Source organism: Clarias gariepinus, chromosome 28 (assembly GCF_024256425.1).
Source record: "Clarias gariepinus isolate MV-2021 ecotype Netherlands chromosome 28, CGAR_prim_01v2, whole genome shotgun sequence".
In the NCBI taxonomy this organism is placed as follows: Eukaryota; Metazoa; Chordata; class Actinopteri; order Siluriformes; family Clariidae; genus Clarias; species Clarias gariepinus.
In genome coordinates, this window is record NC_071127.1 from 3,934,574 (window position 1) to 3,959,250 (window position 24,677).

Below are 24,677 nucleotides of genomic sequence, written 5' to 3' on the forward strand. Positions count from 1 at the left end.
TTAACTCATATGGAGATTGCTAAAAAAAGGGGAGAGAGTGTCATTGAGCTCCGCCTCCGGCCACCCGACAGAACCTGCCGTCTATGTTTTAATTTTTATTATTTTTAAGTGCTTAGAGGCTATTACCATCTCCGCGGAAGCAAGAGAGGATGTTTATCCTTGCCCATTCACAAGAAGCGCAGCGCGCGCTTGAGAGCGGACAGAGGGATTTCCCGATCCGATGAGAACGCGAAAGAAAGGAGTTTTAAATCCGTCTCTCACTGCTCTGCCGGATGCACGTGTTTAAGCCCCAGGAATGCGCGGCAGCTCGGAATGCGAGGCGCACGCGTAGCACTTAATCGAATCAGTAAAGTGTAGAGATCGCCCTCCGATATGGATTATACACACGGAGGGACATCTCGTTTAAACTCTGCCATTATTGGTGAGTTAAACACTTATTTTGCTGGTTAGACACACACGCTCACAACTAGGTGAAGACAAGAATCTGAGAAATGTTTCCGGTTCACTCCTATTTATAACCTGCAGGTGCGTCCTATCAGATGACGTCACCTGACCGAGGTTATAAAAGTCAAAAATTTGGCGTGTTTGGTACACACATGCTTCACAACCGACAACATGACAAGATGTTCCCATAGCGTTTTCACGCAGCATCGAGTGTAGCCTTTGAAAGGGAACTCACCTGCTGGCATTCAGTCAAATGACTTTAAATACTTTGTGTTATGCCGATGAGGAGACACATGTCAACGCCACACGCCAAACCTGACCTGATCACTGTGGAAGTAGTCCAGGAAACACAAGGCCACATCACTTTTTAAGTGTGAACACAACTGCACCTGGTGCTGAGGGTTGGGATGAGGCCTCTGTGGAACAGATTTGTAATATTTAGAAAATTCAAGAAGCTTAAACTCTTTGCCTACTGGGCCCAGTGCATGGCAGGCTGTGGTGCACTGGTTGTTCTGAAGCTTTTATTTTATTTTTTTTCCCGACCAATTTTCTTCCACAAATGACTTATCCCAATAGTTTGTCCAAATCCTAAAAAGGCAACTTATTTTGTTTTTGGCCAGGCAGCATGTATTTACTAATAAGCCATGATATTAAAACCAAAACCACTGCAGAGGCTGCTATTATCGGGTATAATACATTAGGCAGTAAGTAACCAGTCCGTTTTCAAAGTTGTGTGTCTACAGGTCTTTGACAGCAGCCCAATTGTGGTGTTTAGATGACTAGTTCAGAACACCTTCAAAGTTTTCAGGAAATAAATCAGTGATAGGATTCAGCAACTTACTCCTGGCTGGCTCACCTTGACCTAGATTTTGAAAAACAACTGTTTCAATGATCACAGCCCCATCGGGCTGCTACTTATGGTGAACATACACTTATACATCCATTTGATTACATGTGCATGTGTGTGTGTGTGCTTTTAGGATGTAAATTATTTTAAATTGTTTATATTAAACTATAAAATAAATATTTTAATTTCTAACATTATGAAAAGCCTGCATACTTACTGTAATAATGAATGCAGCTGCATGTACATTACATTTTATAAAAGAAAAAAACATGCATTTTTAAAAATGATGCACTGAAATAGATATTTAATAACTAATAATAATGTAACTAATATCTGTACCAGTAACTGGTAATGATAAATTGTGATGCCTTTGTTAAAAAAACATTTGGCCTGTCAGTTACACATCCTGTCATACATCAGTGTTACTAATCTGTCATTGTGAAACAACGTGATGAGGGGCCAGGAGTAGCTCAGTGGTTAAGGCATTGGACTACGGTTCGGAAGATCCCAGGTTCAAACCCTCAACCACCAAGTTGCCACTGTTGGGCCCTTGAGCAAGGCCCTTAACCCTCAACTGCTTAGATGTGTAATGAGATAAAAATGTAAGTCGCTCTGGATAAGAGTGTCTGCCAAATGCCCAAATGTAAATGTAGATGATGCGTGTGAATGACTAGGTGATGATCAGGTGTTCGTGCTGTTTTATTCAGACAGATGACGTGACGCAAACAGACACGCTGCCGTCCTCAGAATCGCCGGAGAAACAGCAGCCCAAACGACTCCACGTCTCCAACATCCCTTTCCGTTTCCGTGACCCTGACCTCAGACAGATGTTCGGGGTGAGTGATCTCGAAATTCTGACAATATTACACTCAGATTTTTATTATAAAAGCTATAATTCTTTAATATAATGAGAATGTACTGCAAGTCCATGTTATCATTTATAGTACATAGACAAAAACATGGCTTTTCATGTTACTGTGGAAGTGCATGAGTAGGTAGCTAAGAGTAGTTCAGTAGGTAAGGCATTGGACTACTGAGCAGAAAGTCCTGGGTTCAAACCCTTCTTTACAATTTGAGATAAAGTGAACGTGTCTTGGCTGCGTAACTGCACTTGGAGAAAAGCGAATGTTGTGTTCTTTTCTGGCCAGAGTCTCGCCATTCTGTTTCCTGTTGTTGAACTGCAGCTTAATAACAGCTGCATTTTGGCTCATTTGAGTAGCATTCATTAGTTTGGGCCTGTGATCTCGTGATCTCACACACACGCACACACACACACACACACACACACACACACACACACACACACACACACACAGTGTAGTTATGAACACTCATAGGTCCAATATTAATTACAGCAAAGCTGTCCATGCAGAAAACATGCCTCATCTCTCTCTCTCTCTCTCTCTCTCTCCAATTGTCTGCTTTATTGTTCAGCGTGCTGGATCAGGCCCTGGCCAAGCTGGTAATTAGCTTGCAGGCTTTGTGCGTGTGGCGAAAGTGTTTGTGGTTTGTGGATTTATGATGATAAGAGGGCTTGTTTAAAGACACACGCACACACACTCGCGCACACATACACACAACCTGGCACGAGAGAGGGTTTTGAATTGATCGCCGCTAGCAACGTTGGCGAGAATCACCCAGGAAATTTATCACCATCCAAAACTTTGTCTATTTGCAATGGACTCATGTCAAGCCATCCAGCCAAATGTGCTGCAGTAATCGCTCACAAGTGCTATGAGGCACTGCGTGCTGTTCTCACTGCCCTCAAGGCACACACTACAAACCCCTACCACCCAAATGTGCCAGTTTCTCTCCTATACACTCCATCTGTTAACACAATCAAATGTTGGCCTTAGCTAATGACTCTCTCTCCATCATAAGGCTGAAAAGGACTGAGTAGCCAATCAGCTAGTTCAGGTGAGTGCCACTAATTAGCGAAAAGCATTTTTACACAAGGCCTAGTATTACTAGGGTTAAGCTGCTAAGTAGATGTGATGTAGGAAGATCATGATGTCTTTAATGACCAAGACATCAATTTTTTCAGCTTTGCAGTCTTAGTAGAAATTACAAGGTAGCCCGTTTTATTTGTTATGCAATGATGGCATTTGTCCCAAAAAAGCACCCGAATTTGTCTTATGCTTCCCATCAACAGTACTGTCACATACAGAAACTCTTTGTCTCGTTCATCTCTATATTATTTCACCAGCGACAGCAGTCTCTGAAATGGAAATCGGGTTAACACAAAGAGCACAGAGAGAGAGAGAGAGAGAGAGAGAAAGACTAATAAATATAAAAAGCACTGGCTGGGAAAGGGAATACTACATTGATTTAGTGTCACATAAAACATATTCACAATAACAGGCCAGTAATATCATACCCATCTTTCAAACATGTGATCTGTTAGTTGTGGTCATCATGTTTGACTGCTTGACTTATAGCTTTTCTGTATGATTGTATTGTAACTATGAGTGAAATAGATAGATGAAAGGTAGAAATTATTCACATTACTGATAAAATATTATGTGATCCTTACTTATTTGCCTCAAACTGCTGATTCCAGAAAACCAATTTCAAATTTACCAAAATGTCTGGTGTCGTGATTTATTGACTCTCATACACAACCCCTCTCTTTTTTTTAGAAGAGTCAGGCAAAAAATTAACACATTAATATTGATTACCGATAATGTCACCAGTAAACTGGTGAATCATGGCACCCTAGGCTCGCCCATGCTCATGGGTACCACCGTCCGGTCTGATCCTACAGTAAAACCAATGCAGTGCAGCTTATCAACAAAAGTAAATACTGGCCATGATAGAAAGGCCCAAGAACACCCAGTCACACCACAGTCTTTGGAATGCACTGGACAAACAAGTCTGCAGCCCCACTGCACGACCCATAGCTCCCAAAGGACCTACCTGGTGCATAGAAACATTCCAGGGCACTTCCCAGAGGTCTTGAGTCATGTCCCAAGTGGCTAGAGCTACCCAGGTGGTGCTAGAGGAGCCTACCTAATACGGGACATACTGTTCTGTAATGTAATGTTGTTATTGCTGATCTGTGTACATTATGCACATTACTGTACATATACTGCATACAGTATATACACTAATATTTGCTAAATATCACAAAAATACATTAGATACACTACATACATTAGATATCTTATATACACTATATACAGATGGGCGGACATGTCTCAGCCTTCCTCCCTCTTAGCACTGGAGCCCTCCAGGGGTGTGTTCTGAGCCCCCTGCTGTACACTTTGTACACATATGACTGTGTGGCCACTACCAGCTCCACCACCATCATTAAGTTTGCTGACGACACCGTTGTGGTAGGCCTGATCTCTGATAACAACGAGACGGCCTACCTGAAGAAGATTAGGAATTTGGAGAACTGGTCCCAGAGGAACAACCTCCTTCTAAATGTCAGTAAGACAAAGGAGTTGATAGTGGACTTCAGCACTAAGCAGGAGAGGAACTACCAGACCCCCGTCATCAATGAAGCCCAGTGGAGAGCAGACAGCTTCAAATACCTTGGTGTTCACATCACGCAGGACCTGTTGTAACGCTCAGATCTTATATTTGAGCTAATTACACTATTACGGTGTCTAGAATTTAAAAACAGGCTAATATTACTTACTTCGGTTATTGCGCAATCTTTGCGGAGCAAAGCAAGACACGTAACAACAACAACTTCCAAACCAAACCAAAGTGTATTAAAGTGAAATAGACAAACAAACAAATAAGGCGCTTCAACAACCAATATATACAAAATATATACAACCATAAACAAAGTATAAAATGTATGCGTGTGAGTGCGTGTGTATGTATGAATGTCCAAGTCTGTGTTATTGTAAGCGTTTAAAGGTAAACGGGAGAGATGGCTCGGTCTCACCGGTTTAAGATGGTAAATCTGGGAGCACGAGAAACGGAATGAGATGGGTATGGTTGGAAGTCCAAGGAAAAGTAATCTACGGCAAATCCACACAATCGCTCTGTGTTTATTCCAAAAACCAGCGCGCTGCTTCATTTCTTCACCATGAGTGTTATGCCGGTTCCGGCTTAATATCAGCACACGTGACCCATGTTAAAAAGGCCTGGTGGTTTTAGTTTTTATTTACCACTTTATATTAGCTTAAATAAACTAACCCCTTATGTGGCTGCGCTACATAGACCCCAGGCCTCTGCGTGTGAGGAGAGGACCGTACTTGCGCTTTATCAGAACCACACACTCGGTTATGTGGGTTGCCCCCAGACATAGTGTACTTCATTGGTTCTTTTGTCTTTTTTGCTGGACCCTCCCACTGGGCACTCGCTTAGCTGTAGGCTTTTGATGGGCAGAGGAAAGAGAGGGTGTTGTCACCAAACCTGCTGGCCTGTTAGCTCTGGCGCCTTGTTCTAACAGGAAGTGTGGTAGCTGGTGTGTTTGGCTGGCTGACTTTGTGGTAGTTATTTCTTTTCCTCTGCTGTGATCCTTTGGTTGAACAGTTCTGGATCCGTGGCTGGGTCTGTGATGAGTTGTTGGGTGGTAGGCTGCTCCAGCGGTCCCTGGTGAGGTCTGGCAGGTGGTAGCTCTTCCCCCAGGTTTACAGGGGTGTGGGGCCAAGGGCGTGGCTGATCTCCTGTGGCCTCTGGTGCAGCGTGTTAGTGAGGCGCAGTTTCCTCATCTGCTTTTTCCAGATGAGATCACAGCGCAAGAAACAGTCAACAACCGCTTTCTCCAGTGTCTCCTGGCAGTAGCACTCCAGTTCAGCTACTTTAGTGTCCACTGCCTGCCGAAAACTGATTTCACGGTTTATACTGCTATTAATTGAATCTTTAAAATCTTTCTCTAACATGCCCACTTTTACTGACAAAGACTCTACATCCCCTTTACTTTGCTTGAATTCATGTTTCATTGTTTGTATAACATCAGAAATATTAGACATATGACCAAGCTTATCATTATCATCATTATGTCTACCCGATATATTCAAGGAACTAAGCAAACTTAAATGGTTACGTCGTATCACAAAGGCATCCACAACATCATCTACATCATCCGGTATGGTATTATCAAAAACAGAGTCGGCCCTCCCAGCACTACTAGCATTAGCATACTTGTTAGCCTTAGCACTAGCCATGTTAGCGGACTGCTTACTCTGCAAAGTCACACAACACCGGAAAAATGCCCAAACAGACTCCCCGTACAGGCCACCACTATGTAACGCTCGGATCTAATATTTGAGCTAATTACACTATTACGGGGTCTAGAATCTAAAAACGGGCTAATATTACTTACTTCCGGTGTTGCACAATCTTTGCGGAGCAAGGAAAGACACGTAACAACAACTTCCAAACCAAACCAAAGTGTATTAAAGTGAAATAGACCAACAACCAATATATACAAAATATATACAACCATAAACAAAGTATAAAATGTATGCGTGTGAGTGCGTGTGTATGTATGAATGCCCAAGTCCGTGTTATTGTAAGTGTGTAAAGGTGAACGGAAAAGATGGCTCATCATAGGTCATCAGGGTTCCCTCGCGCATGCTCGTGAGAGCTTAACCCCGGAACCTGTTGTCTTGAAGACAAAATAAACTGTAAAGGGTTGTTAAAAAGGTCTGGTGGTTTTACTTTTATTTACCACTTTATATTAGCCTAAATAAACTAACCCCTTATGTGGCTGCGCTACACTGTCATGGTCCTGTCACATCAACACCATGGTAAAAAAGGCCCGGTCCTTACCACCTCAGACGCTTGAGAGACTTCAGACTGCCTTACAAGGTGCTTAGGAACTTTTACTCCTGCACCATAGAGAGCATCCTGACGGAAAACATCACAACCTGGTTTGGGAACAGCACCATGCAAGACAGACGAGCTCTACAGGGGGTGGTGCGATCAGAATAGTGTACCACCCGCACTGAGCTGCCTGACCTACACTCGATCTACAGCAGGTGGTGCTGGACCAAGGCCGGGAAGATCGTGAAGGACCTCAGCCATCCCAACAATGGACTGTTCTCTTTGTTGAGGTCAGGAAAGCAATTCCGCTCCCTGGAGACCAACACAGAGAGACTGAGGAGGGGCTTCTTCCCGCAGGCTATACGTTCTCTTAATCAATACACCACACAGTACTGACCAAAACGTATGGTTTTTACACTCACTCTGGACATTCTGGACACTCGTTTACACTAGTGGCCACTGCACAACTACACTTCATGGTCATTAGTTAAATCACTCTATCACAAGCCATTTTAAATAAATCACTTTTAAGCATATTTGCACTGCACAAGACACTTTACATATGTGGATTGCACAACTCTGGACATTACCATTTACTGTATATCTAACTTCATTCCACACAAAAATGACATAAATCTATGTCTACTTTGTACAGCTGTTCTTATTGTTCTATATTTCTTCAAATATTTTCTATGTGTATTTTTGTTGTACAGTTATTTTATTTTAACTTAAATTTTATATTTTATTTTATTCTTTCCTAGGTAAATTTACCTTTTATTTCATTTTTCATATTTATTTCCTATTTATAGTCTTTTATTTTAAGGTCACAAGCAGTTGTCTAAGCATTTCACTGCATATTGTACTGTGTATGGCAGTGTATGTGACAAATAAAATTTAAATTTGAATTTAAATTACATTAGATTAGCCTTACGTACAGTATACAGAATATGATATATAGATTATATACACTTTTTACACTTTCTACTGCATTTATGTATATTATTTATATAGGCTACCTTATGTTCACTACATACAGGATATGCATTATACAGTGGATATGTGTATAATATGTACATATTATATACCCTACATAAATTTTTCATGTTGTATACATTATATAAAATATTTATGCTACATGCTTAACATGCATCATTTATGTTTACATAAATGACATACATTATTTACTGTAAATTACATACAGTACATGCATTATTAAACTACTTGATAGATTACGTACAGTAGCCAAGACGTATGATGGTACTGGCCACCAGTTTGATTGCGTCACCCTGTATTCCCAGTTTGTTGGTGGTTCTGTATGGAAACACCTTAGCACTAGCTACTTTTCTGTCAAGTGAATTGTTGAGCACAAGAACATCGTTCCCTCAGCTCTCCCCTCATGTTAAAAGTGATGAGACAGGATAGGCGGGGAAAGCTGACTGGACATGCTCAATAGAAATAAACACTCCCTGGTGGTAGTGATGACCTTTTAACCAGGCTAATTAATCTATGCTAACAGATCATTATGGCCTGATTAGTGGATTGAGAGCACTTCATTGCGAGTCATTGTTTTCTCGATGATAATCGAATGAAAATCTAGTTGGATAAACTTCTGCATTTAGCTAATCATATCCTACGTTTCCTGTCACACTGTAGATATTTGTGCGAATACCAGCGAAGCGATTAGCCTCTGTTCTCCTGAGTCACATGGTCTGCCCAAATCGCGGGGCTGTCTCGCTCCCTGTTGTGGCTAAATGAAGGCGACGTGATGAGCTTGACACTGTAATTGGATTTAATGAAACAATACAGCGGCCACAGACAGCAATTAAAAGTCTCCCTTGTTCTCAGATCGTTAAGGGGAGGGGTAAAGCTCCACTCACACTCATTCCTCAGGTTTATAATGACGAGACCCGGGCAGCGTTACTGAATTGAAGAGCAGGGCCTTGTGGGAGAGTCCCGTCATATTACTCTCACTCCACATATGCAGAGTGGGACAGTAAAGTTAGACGGGTGAACAAGAAGTAAAAAGACACAATGAAAGAAAAGACAGTGGATACAAAATTTTTTCAATGTGTTAATTACAGAGCTAACTGTCGATTGAAGCAGGTTTTAAAGCAACGCTGTGCAATCTGAGCATTAATCTTATTAATACTTGACTATGTAGACATGATGAGATGTAATAAACATCAGTTGCATAAACAATCATCTTTCCTATTTTATTTTTATTCTCGTTTCAGCAATTTGGGAAGATTTTAGACGTGGAGATCATTTTTAATGAGCGGGGATCCAAGGTACGTTCTTCTTCACACTCCTGCTCATGATGTCCTTTCATTCTTTCTTCTCTGAGTAGCTGAAACTGAAAGGTTTCTAGTGTGTGAGTGCCTGTTTGCTTCTTCTTTGTGCTGGAATGAACACTAAATCTATATTTCACGCTGTGGGTGTAAATATGACAGAATGTTTAGCCCTTTTCTGGTGAATCCACTTTTCCTCGTTTCTCTCTGCCACCCTCCCCCCAGCCCCCCCCAAACCAACTTGGTGAGATTAAGCTCGGGATAAATCTGCCTCCCCCTCTGCAATATGCCTTTATTGTTTGTGTCCTACAAAGCCCATTACCCATGATGCCTTGCCCCCCCTTCGCCACGAGCGCTGGCATAATGAACCGAGCGGGCCATTAATAAACAATCTATTTCCTATGACGCTTTGGCAATTTGCATTCAATATGTTTGTCCTCTTTGAAAAATGGTGGCTGCTTTCACTCGCCTCGCTTGTAAGCTAATTACTTGTGCATGAGAAAAAAAAGCATAAACAAAACAAGACAGAAAAAGATATTCAGGAAATCACATGTCAGCGTGGAAACGATTTCTTTAGCCCATGGCGTGTGTTCTGAATGTGACGAGAGGGAACAAGGTCTAATGTCACTCACGTGTATTCTAATGAGCAAAGATTGGATTGTTAAACAGTGAAGTCGTATTTATAAAGCTAAATGTATGACCCTCGCATTTTTCTTTAACTCCACCCCTTTTCTCTAACCACAAGAATGTGAAAGCTGGTACCGATGTATTGTTTTAATTCAGACGTTCTGTCTCAGTGCTGCCCCCTAACTGCACTACCTCGTATTCTCTCACTGCCAGAAACAGGTGCACGCTCTCTGGGACGCTTTCTAAGGTTTTCTCCAAGCTTATGTGTGTATCTCTGTATCTCTGAACCCTCGCCTGCTTGGGTGGATTTGTTAAGTTTTACTCAAAATATTTCTAGAAATGAAACAGAGGAATTTTACATGGATACAATAAAGTTATGGCTGCGTGTGCGCATGTTCCACAAAAGTTACATTAGATCTAATTTATTCAAGAAAAAATATTTAAAATTCCAAATTTAAACATTAAAGTTTAGTATAAAAGAGAGTTAAATAAGCAACAAACAACAGATTATTTATTTATTTATTTAATGCTTACCGCATAATGATTGGTTTATGACTTTTAAATAAATAAAAACTATTTTGTTTTCTTTCAGACATGTTCACCCATGTTACTATTTCTGACTCGCCTCACACATCCAACACACACAAACACACAACACGCACACACACACACATCAATGTCTATAGTAATAACCCAACATTTTGGCCCACATGTCAGATTCTTTGACTGCTTTAAACATTGTAAAGAGATAAAAATGAGGAAATGAAAAGTCTCCTTCCTTGTGATCACCTTATGATTGGATAAACCAGAAAACCTTTAGACACACCAGGCCATACCGTACTGTACTGTGTTTACACTCATGATTAGAAGTGACTTTTTGGTGCTGTAATGTAACATCAGGAGCGTCTCATTAACCAGGTGTAGATCAAGTAAGTCTTCACCAGAGCAGACTTCAGAGTGCCCACTTCCTCCTTAACGTGTGACTGTGTTGTCGTGGCGACCTCGCTGCTCTTCTCTTTTCCTCGAATGTCTCTAATGAAGCACGACTTCCTATCTGCTGCTGTTCACTTCCTGCTGCTCACAAAGCTTTCTTCTCGTTCCTTCTGTCCTCTCTGTCCTGTCTCTGTCCTCTCCTCTCCTCCACTCCGCTCTGCTCTACTCTGTTCTACTCTGCACTCCATCCTCAGGGCTTTGGTTTTGTAACATTCGAAACGAGCACAGATGCAGACAGAGCGCGGGAGAAACTAAACGGTACAATCGTAGAGGGACGCAAGATCGAGGTGCTTTTCTTCTCCTTCTCCTCATGTCCACTTTTCATTTTCCTTTTTCCTTCCAATCCATATGACTTTTTATTTCTCTTCTAATTCCTTATTTTTTTACTTATTTCCTCTTCTTTTTTCTCTTCCTTTTTTAATTTCTGCTTCTATTCTTTTAATTTCTCTTTATATCTCCCTTGTTTTCTTTTCTTCTTGTCACTTCTTCACATCTTTTCTCTCTTCCTTTTTTTCGTGTTATTTTATCTTCTACTCTATCGTTGTTTCTCTTTCACTTTCTCTATGTTTCTTTTTCTCTCCTCTTCTCCTGTTCATTTCTCTTCTCATTGGTCTTGCTTTGTGTGTGTGTGTGTGTGTGTGTGTGTGTGTGTGTGTGTGTAAGCCTCCTCCTCATCTCTGACTCCACACCAGCATGGAGCGCTCCAGTCATTTCTTCATCGTCTCAGACTTTGACTCTATCAGATGCTGCATGACTTCACTTTCTGTTTCTGATTTAAAGACGATGAGTTCTTGAGATTTTGTTTGTTCTTATCATGTGTTTGTGTTTAATAAATTTAACTTAATTAATTTTCTGTGAAATCCCCTTTGATTTATTTATTTATTTATTTAAACTCTAAACAGTAGCATGACTGGCATGACATGGATGATTAAAACCACACACACACACACACACACACAGAATAACTGTTGTTGTTTCAGTCACCTAATGCTGGTCATTAACATCTCTTTTTATCCTGTGTGTGTGTGTGTGTGTGTGTGTGTGTGTGTGTGTGTGTGTGTGTGTGTGTGTGTGTGTGTGAGCAGGTGAACAACGCCACGGCGAGAGTCATGACCAACAAGAAGGCAGCGAATCCTTACTCAAACGGTACGGACACTCGCGCTTGTACACGACACAATGTAGCTGAAAGTTAACAAACGACGATCTTACAAACCCGAGGCGGACTGTAGAATCTGTAATGTAGCGCTTGTTCCTGACGATGATGTAATGCTTCAGATCAGGAGCTGTATGGGGGGCAGCGTCTCTCATCTCGTGTGTGTGTGTGTGTGTGTGTGTGGGGTATGTTTTGCAGGCTGGAAGCTGAATCCTGTCGTGGGAGCTGTTTATGCACCAGAACTTTACGCAGGTGAGACACATACACACACACACACACACGCACACACACACACTTTCTCACTCACTACCTTGCTTTATTTTTTTCTACAGTGTAGTTGTTGTGCTATCTAGCTGTTGCCGTGTGTGTGTGTGTGTGTGTGTGTGTGTGTTTGTATGTGTGTGTGTGTGTGTGTGATGGGTAATATTTCATCAGGAAGAAGTGCTGACCACATTGAAGCTGTAACTGCGTGCCTTTCTGCTCATTAGGCTAAAGTCTGTTCATTCCTCAGACAGCTTTACAGCCAGCCTGTAAATAACACAACCTCTCTCTCTCTCCTTCTCTCTCTCTCACTCTCTCTCTCTCTCTAACCGTTAAGACCTGTCTGTCGAGATGCAACTTTAAACTATAAATAACAATGACATGAATTCTAGCATAAATAATAACACCTGCCATAAATATTTTACTTTTACTGTTGTATGTAAATTAGCGTTTTAGATTTAAAGCGTGAGCTAATGTAAGTGTCCATTGTGTAACATTTACGTAAAACCTCATCATAACGCTCATAATGGCCTTCATCAAATGATAATGTTTAAGAAACGCTGATGTAAAGCTGTAACAAGGAAAGCAGCCTTAGTACAACAATATCAATAAACAACAACAATTCAGGAGAGGATCAATAGTGAGGGGCAAAATCAGATGAGACTGCATTCAGAATTAGCAACATTATTATAGGAACAGAAACCAAAACCATAATGAAATACTAGCCATACTAGTCATACTAATGTCAGGAGAGCTGCAAGAAGCTGTGAAGTTTCCTGTGAGGAGGTGTTTACATATACGGGGCGGTCATAAAGTTTGTATGCCGTATAAAAAAAACACAATAAATATTTGTGTCTAAAAATTAGTACATTCATGAACATTTTTTTTTGTAAAAAAAAAAAATAAAACTGCGGTATTGTTCCGCATGATGCCGTTAGTCGGTCAAAGACAAACAGGCACACTCGAAAATCAGCTCACGAAATAGTGAAACTTACAGGTTACTTGGGGTACGAAATTCTGCCTCCTCCCCATTACGCCCCCAATCTTATACCCAGTGACTTCTTCCCCTTCCATCACGTCATCTTCCATCACTTAAAGGAACCACTTCATGGTAGATGTTTGAGGATGATGAGGTGATTACAGAGGTGGAACGTTTCCTCAAGAACGGAAGGTCTCCACCAGCTCATCTATCATTTGGAGAAGTGTGGCTTTAGATGGAGGAAATGTAGAGAAGGACTAAGCTCACGACCAACATTTGTTTTCATTACATAATTTGTTCCTTGCCAATAATACTATTTTTAAAACTACCCCTCGTATGGTCTACGGAAGAAGCATTCAGTGTCGGGGCTGAAGCTGTAACTTTCCCCACATCTTTAGGAGGAGTTTACACTTCTTTGGAAAGAATAAAGTGAAACCAGTGAGAGAGAAACTGTTAAAACTCAAAGCTGATTTGTTTATTTGATTAAATTTACCACAAATAAATTTTTAAATATATATATATATATATATATATATATATATATATATATGACTTTGTTCAGATAAATGTACTAGTTGGTAAATTCATGTGGTCTAACTGAAATCAAAGGAAACATTGAGGTGGTAACAGTGACGCATCATCACACCCCGTCTATGATTATTTCCTCACCCCAACACAGCCCTAATGGTCTTATTCCTCACATCAAACTTCATATCTACCATGCGGCTGTGCAGCTGTAATGTGAACAGATTAATTTGAATTGGAACACTCGACACCTTCCTCACGCACCTGATGTATGTGAGTCATGTGCGATATCAATCCGCAGTGTGTGTGTGGATCGTTTTGGGTTTGATCTCCGTTCACAATAATGTCAAACACGTATGTCTTACATGCACACAACCTGCTGATGGAGCAGGGACATCAGGAATACGTGGTAAAATGACACGATGATGCTTTGTTGTAAGTGAGTCACACACGCTGTGGAGGCACACACCATTACGCACGCATTCAGAGACTGCCTGTAATATAACACATGCATAATTACACACACACACAGCACAGACATGTCTCTACGCGATGGTGTAATAAATCACTGCGAGTGTTTTAGCGTGTAGCAGGCGGGAGGCTCTTGGGCTGCTATGATTCATCGGCTGCTAATTTTTCAGCGCAGTTTGCCAAGCCTAAACGGCAGCATATGCTGACCAGCTGGGCCCGGAGAGATTTGCTCTTTAATCTAACACACACGCACACATAGGAATGCAGGAAGAACTGAGATTAAGAACATAGATAGATTTGACAGAATGGTATATTTACAGAAGCTAAAGATGAGAAGAGAGGAAACGAGATAAAGGTCTGTGCAGACTAAAAAGTAGGCTTTACATGAGTTCTGAGCTTTCGCTTAGCATTTTTGAGCCAGTCCTGATACAGCTCTGAAGTATGGTTCAGAACTGAGTCAGTCTTATGGCTGTATTTCAGAGTTCTAATGCAGTTCTGAAGAACAGTTCTACACAGCAGATGGTTGTCTGTAATTACTATATTATTGAGTTTTCATGCAGCTCTATAGTTTTCAGTTAAAGGCATAGTTGAAGTTGAGGTACATATAAGTACAGTACTATCGGTTTTGGTTGTTATAAGTTTTCCTGCTCTGCACACCGATGGTGAAGTTTTAACCCCAGGAATGCGAGTACGGCGTAAATAATTGGGACAAAATTCCACAATCCTCATTCCATGCAAAAATACATTCCAAAGAAGAGCTGAGCTCAAGCTCAAGCAGCTGAAGCTTCCTCAGTCCTACTGAGCTTAATCCAGTTGGTCTGTTTCAAAGTTGTATTTATTGCAAATCGGGTTCTTTTCTCCCACCAGGAAATGGATATGTGCCTATTCCAGTTAGCCTAGTCCTGGTTAGCCATATGGCTAGTTACTTTGAAATAAATGAATCACATGTGTATTGGAAAGATAGATAGATTTCCAAAGAGAAATTGTATTGTTACAGCAGCCAGTTTACATAATATACAACAATTAAATGCACAATAAATTATCATGATTTGGCCCAAATTTCCTTACATTGTGCTCACATTCCAGGTGACAAACTACTGTATATGGTTGGTGTGCTGATCAGAACATTTATAATGACCAATAACTTTTATATAGTACTAATTGTATATGCACCTAAACTTCTAAATCAAGACAGACTTAATGGACTATCCCTTTAAACTTGAATATCTGCTATACTCTTCTAGTGTTCTGGAATCATTTTATAGAGTTCTAATGCAATTCCATGTTCTGATGTGGTTAGAAACGTGTCCTCTACAGCATGCTTTCTGTTCAAATTCTCATGCAGTCCTAGTAAAGATTTCATAACCAAATGCTGTTTGAAAAACATTATTTTCTAGATTACTTACTCACATCTCGAGTTCTAATCTAACTGATTCTAAATTGAAAGTTATTATGCAGATTATAGTCATTATGCTCCTCCAGTTTGATGTTGCAGTCCTAATGTGTGAGTCAGTACCATAAAGTCATGTGGTTTTAGATTTATAGTCCTAAATTTTTGTTCAAATCCTCAGATTCAACATACGTTTTCTGAAGATTCTGATTTTTATTATTAGAATTTCAGCCCTGCTTGCCATGTTTATATTATTTAGATGTCATCTCCTCCTTCCCTCTTTCTCTCTATTTCTCTCTGATCATTCTCCATGTTGTTGTTCAGATTGAGGTATTGGCAGAAGGAGGGGGTGGGGTGGTTCAGAGAGCAGGAGAACCTCTTTAGTACCACTGGGGGGTAACACTGGGGGGGTGGGGTCTGCATGGCGCCAAAACAGCTCTCCTTTTCTTCATCCTGCAACATAAACCTCCCTGTGAGCTCAGTGAGAGCAGCAGGGAAGGGGAGACGGGAACAGAGAGGGGGGTTGGCTTCTTTCAGTGTGATTGGGTTCCCTGTCTGAGAAGGGAAATGAAGTAATCGCCCAAAATGTGCTTCCTGAGAGAGGGGCATCTCTGGTTTTCAGTTTAGCATTGTTTCTTAGTATTTATCCGGTATCAATACATCCACTAAAAAAAGTTTTTTGTTTTTTTTTTATGTTGGATAAATCAATATTTTTGATTTTTTTTTATTCCCTTCTCTTTCCACCATAGTTAGTCAAAACATTCAGATCAGACTGTAATGAAACTCCAGCTACGTTCTGCTCAGAGGAACCATGGGCAGTTGGGATTTAGCACCGTACACACCCATAAATCTAAACTATTAAAGTGTTATTGTAGCAGGAATGATGAAACAAAGCACTTTAGCATCATGGACATCTATAATTCAGCACCTCAAACAGCCGTAATTCAACATCACAGACTCTGTGTGGCTGTGATTTAGCACCGCACACTGTTCTACATATAAACGTATCAAGTTTTGCTGTAGTACATACGATTAAAAAAACATTTCAGTCGAATCGGTAAAATGCGATAAATTTCAGGACAAGGAACAACTCTTTACATGAAGTGCTGTGATTTAGTGCCATATTCATATGTGATTCAAAACCACAATTACTGTAACTATGATTTAGTATGACAAAATACTGTGATTCATTTCAATAAGGTGATGTGAGCTGCATTTCAGTACCATGGCTAACTTTAATTCAGTAGGCAACTGTGATTTACTTAAACAAACAGATTTGATTAAGTATAATAATTATCTTCGTCTCAAAATAATACACAGTTGCAGTTCGGTACGATGGATAGCTGTGATTTAGTGCAATAATCATCTTTTTTACTACCCACAACTTTGATTCTTTCCAATGGCAACTTTGATTTTTTTCATCATGGACAGCACTAAATCATTACCATGGAAGAGCAGTGATTCGTTAAAGACAATTGTGATTCAATATCGTAGAAAGATGTGATTAAGTTAAATGGTCAGCTCTGATTAAGCGTCATAATCATCTGGATAGTTATGATTTGATAAGAAAACAGCTGTGATTCAGTATCAGGACCATAAAGGCCTGTGACTCAGTACCATGGACAGCTGTAATTCACTGCCACAAGTAGTTGCGATTCATTACCATGTTTCATTACCATATTCTGCAAGTTAAGTACAGCAACAGCAACATTTGCACAACATTCACTGTAACATTAGTACAGTATGTACAGGATTTCAATGATTTGTTTTATTATTAACTGCTGTGTGAGCATTGTACCAATCTCAAATTAGGAAAATGTGCTTCATTGTAACTGCAGTTGCAATGTTTTGGAGATGTGAAAGCATCCAAGAACCTGTAGTGTGTTGCATGAAGTGAGGATGAGTGGGAAGTGAGAACCTTCTGAGTTGCCTGGAGTAGCTAAAGGACTTCTTCTGAACGTCTCATAAATTTAATTCCATACTGATCCTGTTTGAGTACCCTTACCACTTAAATAAGTTCATGTGTGTGTGTGTGTGTGTGTGTGTGTGTGTGTGTGTGTGTAAGAGAGAGAGAGAGAGACGGAGGTAATTAAGCCCTAGCCATTGATTAGATAGCTGCTCTCATCCCTAGATTAGATGCTCAGCATGTCAACGGCTTAAACAGCCAGCATCAAAGAGATTGGTGTTGTTAAATCCCGGCGGGATTCCCAAACACATCCCGGAGTTTTCTTTTGGTCTCTCTGGATAGTTTTACAACATTAAGATCTTAGGAGTTATCCAGTGTCATGCATGTGTTGTTTTTGTGTTTGTTTGGTTTGTATGCTCTGGAATTGCATTTCTTGGTTTTGATTTATGAAACAGATACTTGAGCTTGCAGGGTTTCACTGCAGTCCAAATACTCTGCTTGAAATGTTCTCTTAGGTTCAGGTCACGTCCTGCTTGTCAAGATGCAATTACTAAGTTATGTTTTGCTTCAATTCTAAAATGCTCTTCTTAAATTCAGATAACATAGTAGAAAAAAGTATTGTGAATATATAATAGACAGGGCTGTCTCCAATTTTGCATATTAGTGTGTGCGTGTGTGTGTTTGCTTTATTATTTGTTTTCTGTTTGCTATGAGTATATAAGTTGATTTTATGCTAAATTAATTCCTTTTCCTCTCTTTTTCTCTCCTTCTATCCAGTAACAGGGTTTCCCTATGCAACCACAGGGGCGGCAGTAGCATACAGAGGAGCTAATTTAAGAGGAAGAGGACGAGCTGTATACAACACTTTTCGCACAGCTCCACCTCCTCCACCCATCCCCGCCTATGGAGCGTGAGTTTCTGTCTGATGCGGGAAAAAAATATGTTTTTGGCCTCTAATGTTTTTATTTAGTTTACATACTTTTTAGTACTGCCCAGCTGTGCCGGTAACACGTACAATTTTTGTTCAGTTCTATGGAGAGCTGTCATTCTGTACTTCACACAGTGGTAATTTAGTTCTATAATGTTTATGTTTCAGAACTACAAAGAGCGAAGTTTCAGTAACATGGATAGCTGAGATTCAGTATTAGAAACAGCTCAGTTTTAGTCCCATATACAGCTGAGATTCAGTACCATGGACAGCAGGGCTTCATGACCATAAACAGCAAAGATTCTGTAACATGGACAGCTAAAATTCAGACCCACAAACTGGTTGACTAGTTCCAGTACCATGGACAGCTCTATTCCAGTAACATCAAATCCATCCTAGTTCTGATGTCCTTCTCAGGTCTGAAATCCAGTTTATGTGTTCTTAAGTATTGCTGATGGGATCCTGGATTCTTGTGGTTTAATGTGGTAAAGCCCTGAATCTCAGAGGAACTGATGTGATATTGATTCAGCTTTGAAACTGATTTTGAAGTACTGCTCAAGGTCTAAACAGATTCTGAAGTTGTCTTCTATGGTTCAGATGGCAATCTTATGATCCTAGTTCTGACATTCTGGAGTTCTTGTGCAGTAGTGCAGTTCTGTTCTGGAAGTTAAAGTGAATTCAGCAGTTCTGACATCTTATTCTAGTTCTGTGGTCATTCTAACGTTCTACTTTAGATCTCTTATGCAGTGCCTCATCAGTTCTGAAACAAACTGAAATTTGATTCTATTCTGGTGTGTGAGAGAATCTTGTGTGTGAGTCTTTAAGAAGGCGTGTGTGACCTGTGCTTAAAGGAAGGAGTGATTAATGTATGTACATTCATACAATGTGTGCATGTGTGTTAAAAAATAGATTGTTCTATATTGAGAATGTGGATAAACTGACCCATATGCATATAGGAAGGACTTTGCATAATATAGGAGCTATACTGTACACACACACACACACACACACACACACACACACACACACACACAGATGTGTAAACCATGCCTCTGCTGGTCTCAGAGCAACTCTTTCATGCCATAGTCATTTGTCTTCAAGTCACATCCGTTTATCAAAAGGCACCTCTTTTTATCCCACTATTTCCACCCTCATTCCATCACTCCATCCTCACTCTCAGTCTAACTCCATCTTTACTCTGTGTCCATACCTCCATCCTCCTACTTATATCACTCCAACATGACTCTTCTTCCATCCTGTCATCTTTATTATGACTTTATCATTTTATTTTTACTCTCCCAATATCAATCAACCATCCATAAATGTTACTAATATAACTGTGGTGCACAATGTATCTCATGTCTTCTCTCTCTCTCTCTCTCTCTCTCTCTCTCTCTAGTGTTGTTTATCAGGATGGATTTTATGGTGCTGAGATCTATGTGAGTACCTACTTCTAGTTTCATAAATCAGACATTAAAATATTGTGTGTAGGAGATAGAAAGAGAGAGAGAGAGAAAGAGAGGTGTGTGTGTGTGTGTGTGTGTGTGTGTGTGTGTGTGTGTGTGTGTGTGTTGCAATTCCCTGAGAGTGTAAAATAACCCTAGTTTTGCTCTAACTTCACTCTCTAAACTGAGTCGATGGATGGGCGTCCACTCTACCAAGAAACCTGACAAGCAAATTCTAAACTCCCTCTACAGTCTTTCTCTTACACACACACACACACACACACACACACACACACACACACACACACAGGATGAAGATGAGGTTAGCATTTGGCATCAGATCAGTCTCTTCTCTGCACTATTTGAGACGAAAATACCATTTCTCTCTCTCTCACACACACACACACACACACACACACACACACACACACACACACACACACACACACACCATCTCCATTTCTATTATTTGGTTTACAATATTTTTGTGTGTGTGCAGGGAGGCTATGCAGCATACAGATATGCCCAGCCTGCCACAGCTACTGCATACAGCGACAGGTATGTATTACACACACACACACACACACACACACAAACACACACACACACACACACACACACACACACACACACAGTTTCTCTAAGCTAGAGTGATAAATTTGAATTGAAATTACTCTGCCTGGGGTGTGAACAAACAACAAAAGACAGACTGAGACAGAGTGGAGGACAACAGAGAGAGAGAGAGAGAAGTTTATATAAAAAGACGAGCAGAACTGTTTCTGTTCTTTATCAGTATTGGATGGTCATATGGACATTACGGATGTAGTGTGTCGCTAGTGATGATCTAAACACACTGCTCTCTGCGTTCAATAACATTACAATCGATCCACACACTCCAACACACCAATCAGTGGCACTGAGAGAGAGAGAGAACCAGAGAGAGAGTGTGTGTGTGTGTGTGTGTGTGTGTGTGTGTGTCCCTCGGGACTGATTTCCCTCCCTGCTCTTTCTTGCCCATATTTCTCCCTGTATATAAACTCATTTAGCTCTGGCCACGGGGACAGGGCCGTTTGTTTTGTTTTGTTTCTCCGCTCTCAGTGTATTTGTTTCTGTTCCTGAATAAATGCCCCGGACTCCCTCATCGATTAGCGCACGCCTCGTCTCAGCCCAACATTATCGGATAGGTGGCGGGACTTCGCTAAAGATTTTAGCCCGGTTTTCTCCAGAGACGTGAAACGGTAAACTAACTCGCAAAATGTTCGATAAATTCCCTACAAATGGCTCCTCCTGTCGAAACTCGGCGCTCGGCGAGTCGCTGCTTTCCAGCGGTTGGGCTTGTGGAGGCAACAATTAGCTGTCTTTCTACTGTAGAGCTCCTGGCTGGACATGCTAGTGTAGGAACTTTAACCTAGAACCTTCTCAGATCTTTTTAGGGAATCAGGCCTCATGCTTTTGGTTTGTGGAATTTGTCAAATCAATTTTTCTCATGATGTTCATCCCAGTCACTCTGGTCAGGGTGCTTTCATTTAGCAATGTTTAGATTCTGTTCTTAGTTTGAACCCATGATATTTTTTTTCGGGAATGAAATCTATTCATGAAATTTATCCAAACACAAAACTCTTATGATCTATAGACCTAAGACCTAAGTCTGGAGAAGTCCGATTAAAGTCCGATTAAATGTATCGCAGGTCTTTTAGTCTGTAAGAATGTTTCGAACTATAAGTTTCCAGCCCAGAAATTTCAACCATTTTATATCCTGAACAGACATTTCTGTGTTCAAATCTCAGGATTGCCCTGAACTGTGCTGGGCCTTTGAACATAACTTTTGAATGTCGTCTTTCTAAAAAATTTTTGTCCTATATCTCTTTTTTCTTTTCAATATTTCTTTTTTTCCCCCCAAAATTGACATTTCTTTAACAAATGTTATCCTCTCACCCCCATGTCTCTTTAGTGGCTTTAGTGGAGTTTAATGTATTTTTTTTTATAGTTAGGAAGAAGGTAAATTGTTAGGAGATCATAGTACTGTAAGTACTTACCCTGTCATGTACGCAGTAAAATCCGCAGTGTTGATCAGAGTTCATACATAAACACTGTAGGGTGTTCATTCAAAACCAGAAAATGTGCTGTGTAAACAACCTAGGTCTCAGGATTGTGTGTCTCACACTGCAGGAGAACCAGGACCAGGAACCCTAGAGCCAAAGTCAAGTATCTGATTTGTCCCGCAGTGGAAAGACGACTAAGGTTGATCTGTTAAGAAAAAAAAAAAACTGCTTCATTTATTATTTGAGTACAACAAAAGCACAAAAACTCACTTATAGAATCTAATAATCTAATGTTAATCTCCTGATTTAGTTAGTGCAGTTTTTATTCTCTCTCTCTCTCTCTTTTTCTCTCTCTCTCTCTCTCTGTATTGCTGGTTGACTTGCTGCCCTGCGCTCCAGGCTCAGGTTCCCTTATCTGCTCCCTGCAGACCTCCTTTATTTGTATGTGAGCACTGGAGGAAAGAGGGGAGGAGAGAAAAGCCAGAGTAAATAGAGGATGAAGTGAAGTCAAATAAATAAATAAATAAATAAAAGCCACGCATCTTGTCCTGCTTCTGTAAAAAAGAAAAAAAGGAGGAGGATTAGTTCTGAACCGGCAGCGATAAAAACTGTACAGAAACACAATGGACAGAGAGAGAGAGAGGGAGAGAGAGAGAGAGTCCTACAGTACAGGAGTTCCTCAAGCTCTCAATTTTCCTCCCTTTCTGTCTTATTTTTCTCCGGCAACGTCTTATTCTGTCCTTTTACAGCCGTCAGTTCTTTCCCATTCGGAGACGGACTGAAAGACTCTCAGACAGATGGGCAGACAGACCACTGGAGACAGACAGTGATTGTATAGACAGACAGATACAATGAAACAGACAGACCGGCAGACAGACATGAGGACAGACAGATGGTCAAACACACACGTGCATGCCTGGATAGAAGCAGACAGACAGAAACAGACCAAAATATTTACAAATGAACATGCAAATAGGAGGAGAGACAGAGATACCAGATGGATAAAACAGAGAAATATATGATAAACAGGTAGGTACAGTACACACACACACGCACACACACACACACAATGCAGAGTGCAAAGTCAGTGTGATTAATTATTTATAGAAATGTTTGCGTCATTTTTTTTCTGTTTTTTTTTAAGCCTCCTTCACACACTCACAACCTTTAATGCGAAACGAAGTCTCTGTTTCTCCTTCACGCCATTAACGCATCTGCATTATTACACACTGAGGGCTTCTCCTGCTGCCCAGCTTTATACACTTCACCATCCCTAACTGAGTGAAACCAACACTGCTGATGTTCCACAGTGATACACCAGTGTTAAATTCTCTCTTTGTGTGTGTGTGTGTGTGTGTGTGTGTGTGTGTGTGTGTGTGTGTTTAGCTATGGTAGAGTCTATGCAACGGCAGATCCGTACACTCACACGATCAGCCCGGCTGCCACATACAGCATCGGCACAATGGTGAGTTCCTGCTGCATCACACACACACACACACACACACACACACACACACACACACACACGCTACACACACCACCGGGTCATAAAGTCTAAGTTCATGACCAAGAGCTGTTTTTACCCCTATTAGTTTGTTTACAATTCAAATCAGAGTGAAATGGATACATTTTTTAAACATTTAAATAAATAAACAAATGAAAATAAAAAAAATAAATGCATTCTCAGGAGTGTGAAGCTGAGACCAATAAACCCCTTCAGTCTTTTCTTAACCGGTTTCACGAGAAATCAAATTATCAACTCAGCACTCATTTAAAACGTTTTGCTTGTCAAATCCAACGTTTCGTTTAGTGCCTTGTGTACATGTCCTGGGTCTCACGGCTCAATTCAGTGGCTCACAGCAAGAGGTCACGTCTGCAGTCGAGTCTGCTTAGAGTCGAATCTCTTATTTACTAGAGTTCAGTCGGAAACAGCGACAGGTCGTGCTATACAACTGACACAGTGAACTGTCCATTTCAATCTGAAAAAAGAGGGACAAATTAATAAACAATAAGAAAAGAAGCAGACATGTCCTGGGCCCCCATGTTTACACCAACACTACACCGCACCTGTATGAACATAGCAGTTTTAGAGCGCTGTCAATACGGCAAAAGTGCCTGGAATAAGGATCAAATATTTAATATGTTGAATTAAGATAAAGATAAAATGTAAAAACAACTTTTCCAAGATCTTGGTGGTGGACTTTACTTTGAGACCCGGTGTTCACCTTCCCCTGTGCGCTGACTCTGTGTTACTGGAATTATCTGTTTGTGTGTGTTATGTTGTCTCTAGTGCCCTCTAGTGGATATTTCTTACTCTCTGACATGACAGTGAAGCATACTGCAGCATACTGTACATACTGTACTCTTGTGTTACATATAACCGTTATACATTGAACCACATAATATGAGAGCAATAATATTGAAAGTAAAATATTAACTGCTTACACACACCTAACAAATGTATACACATTCTCTCTTTCTCTCTCTTTCTCTCTCTCTCTTTCTCTCTCTCTCTCTCTCTCTCTCTCTCTCTGTGGTCCCTTCCTGGGTAGATTGTAACTTTGAGTAGTAGTTCCGCCTGAGATATCCAGGCTGTGTTCCATTTGAAAGGAAGCATTAAAGCAGAACTTTGGCAAAACCTTCTGCTATTT

At 40.6% G+C, this 24,677-nt stretch overlaps 1 protein-coding gene across 5 annotated transcripts in view; it reads left to right on the forward strand.

The window, feature by feature from the left end:
* LOC128515708 (RNA binding protein fox-1 homolog 3-like) overlaps positions 1 to 24,677 on the forward strand; it is a 214,124-nt gene that overhangs the window by 169,445 nt on the left and 20,002 nt on the right. For 4 of the 5 annotated variants that reach the window (XM_053489838.1, XM_053489837.1, XM_053489841.1 and 1 more), the window contains 9 exons: positions 1,999 to 2,127; positions 9,253 to 9,306; positions 11,121 to 11,213; positions 12,012 to 12,072; positions 12,278 to 12,331; positions 18,389 to 18,521; positions 19,939 to 19,978; positions 20,484 to 20,542; positions 23,413 to 23,491. In XM_053489838.1, coding sequence (XP_053345813.1) covers positions 1,999 to 2,127; positions 9,253 to 9,306; positions 11,121 to 11,213; positions 12,012 to 12,072; positions 12,278 to 12,331; positions 18,389 to 18,521; positions 19,939 to 19,978; positions 20,484 to 20,542; positions 23,413 to 23,491 — 702 coding nt within the window. The remainder of the gene's footprint in view (positions 1 to 1,998; positions 2,128 to 9,252; positions 9,307 to 11,120; positions 11,214 to 12,011; positions 12,073 to 12,277; positions 12,332 to 18,388; positions 18,522 to 19,938; positions 19,979 to 20,483; positions 20,543 to 23,412; positions 23,492 to 24,677) is intronic. The other variant, XM_053489840.1, reaches the window with a different exon arrangement.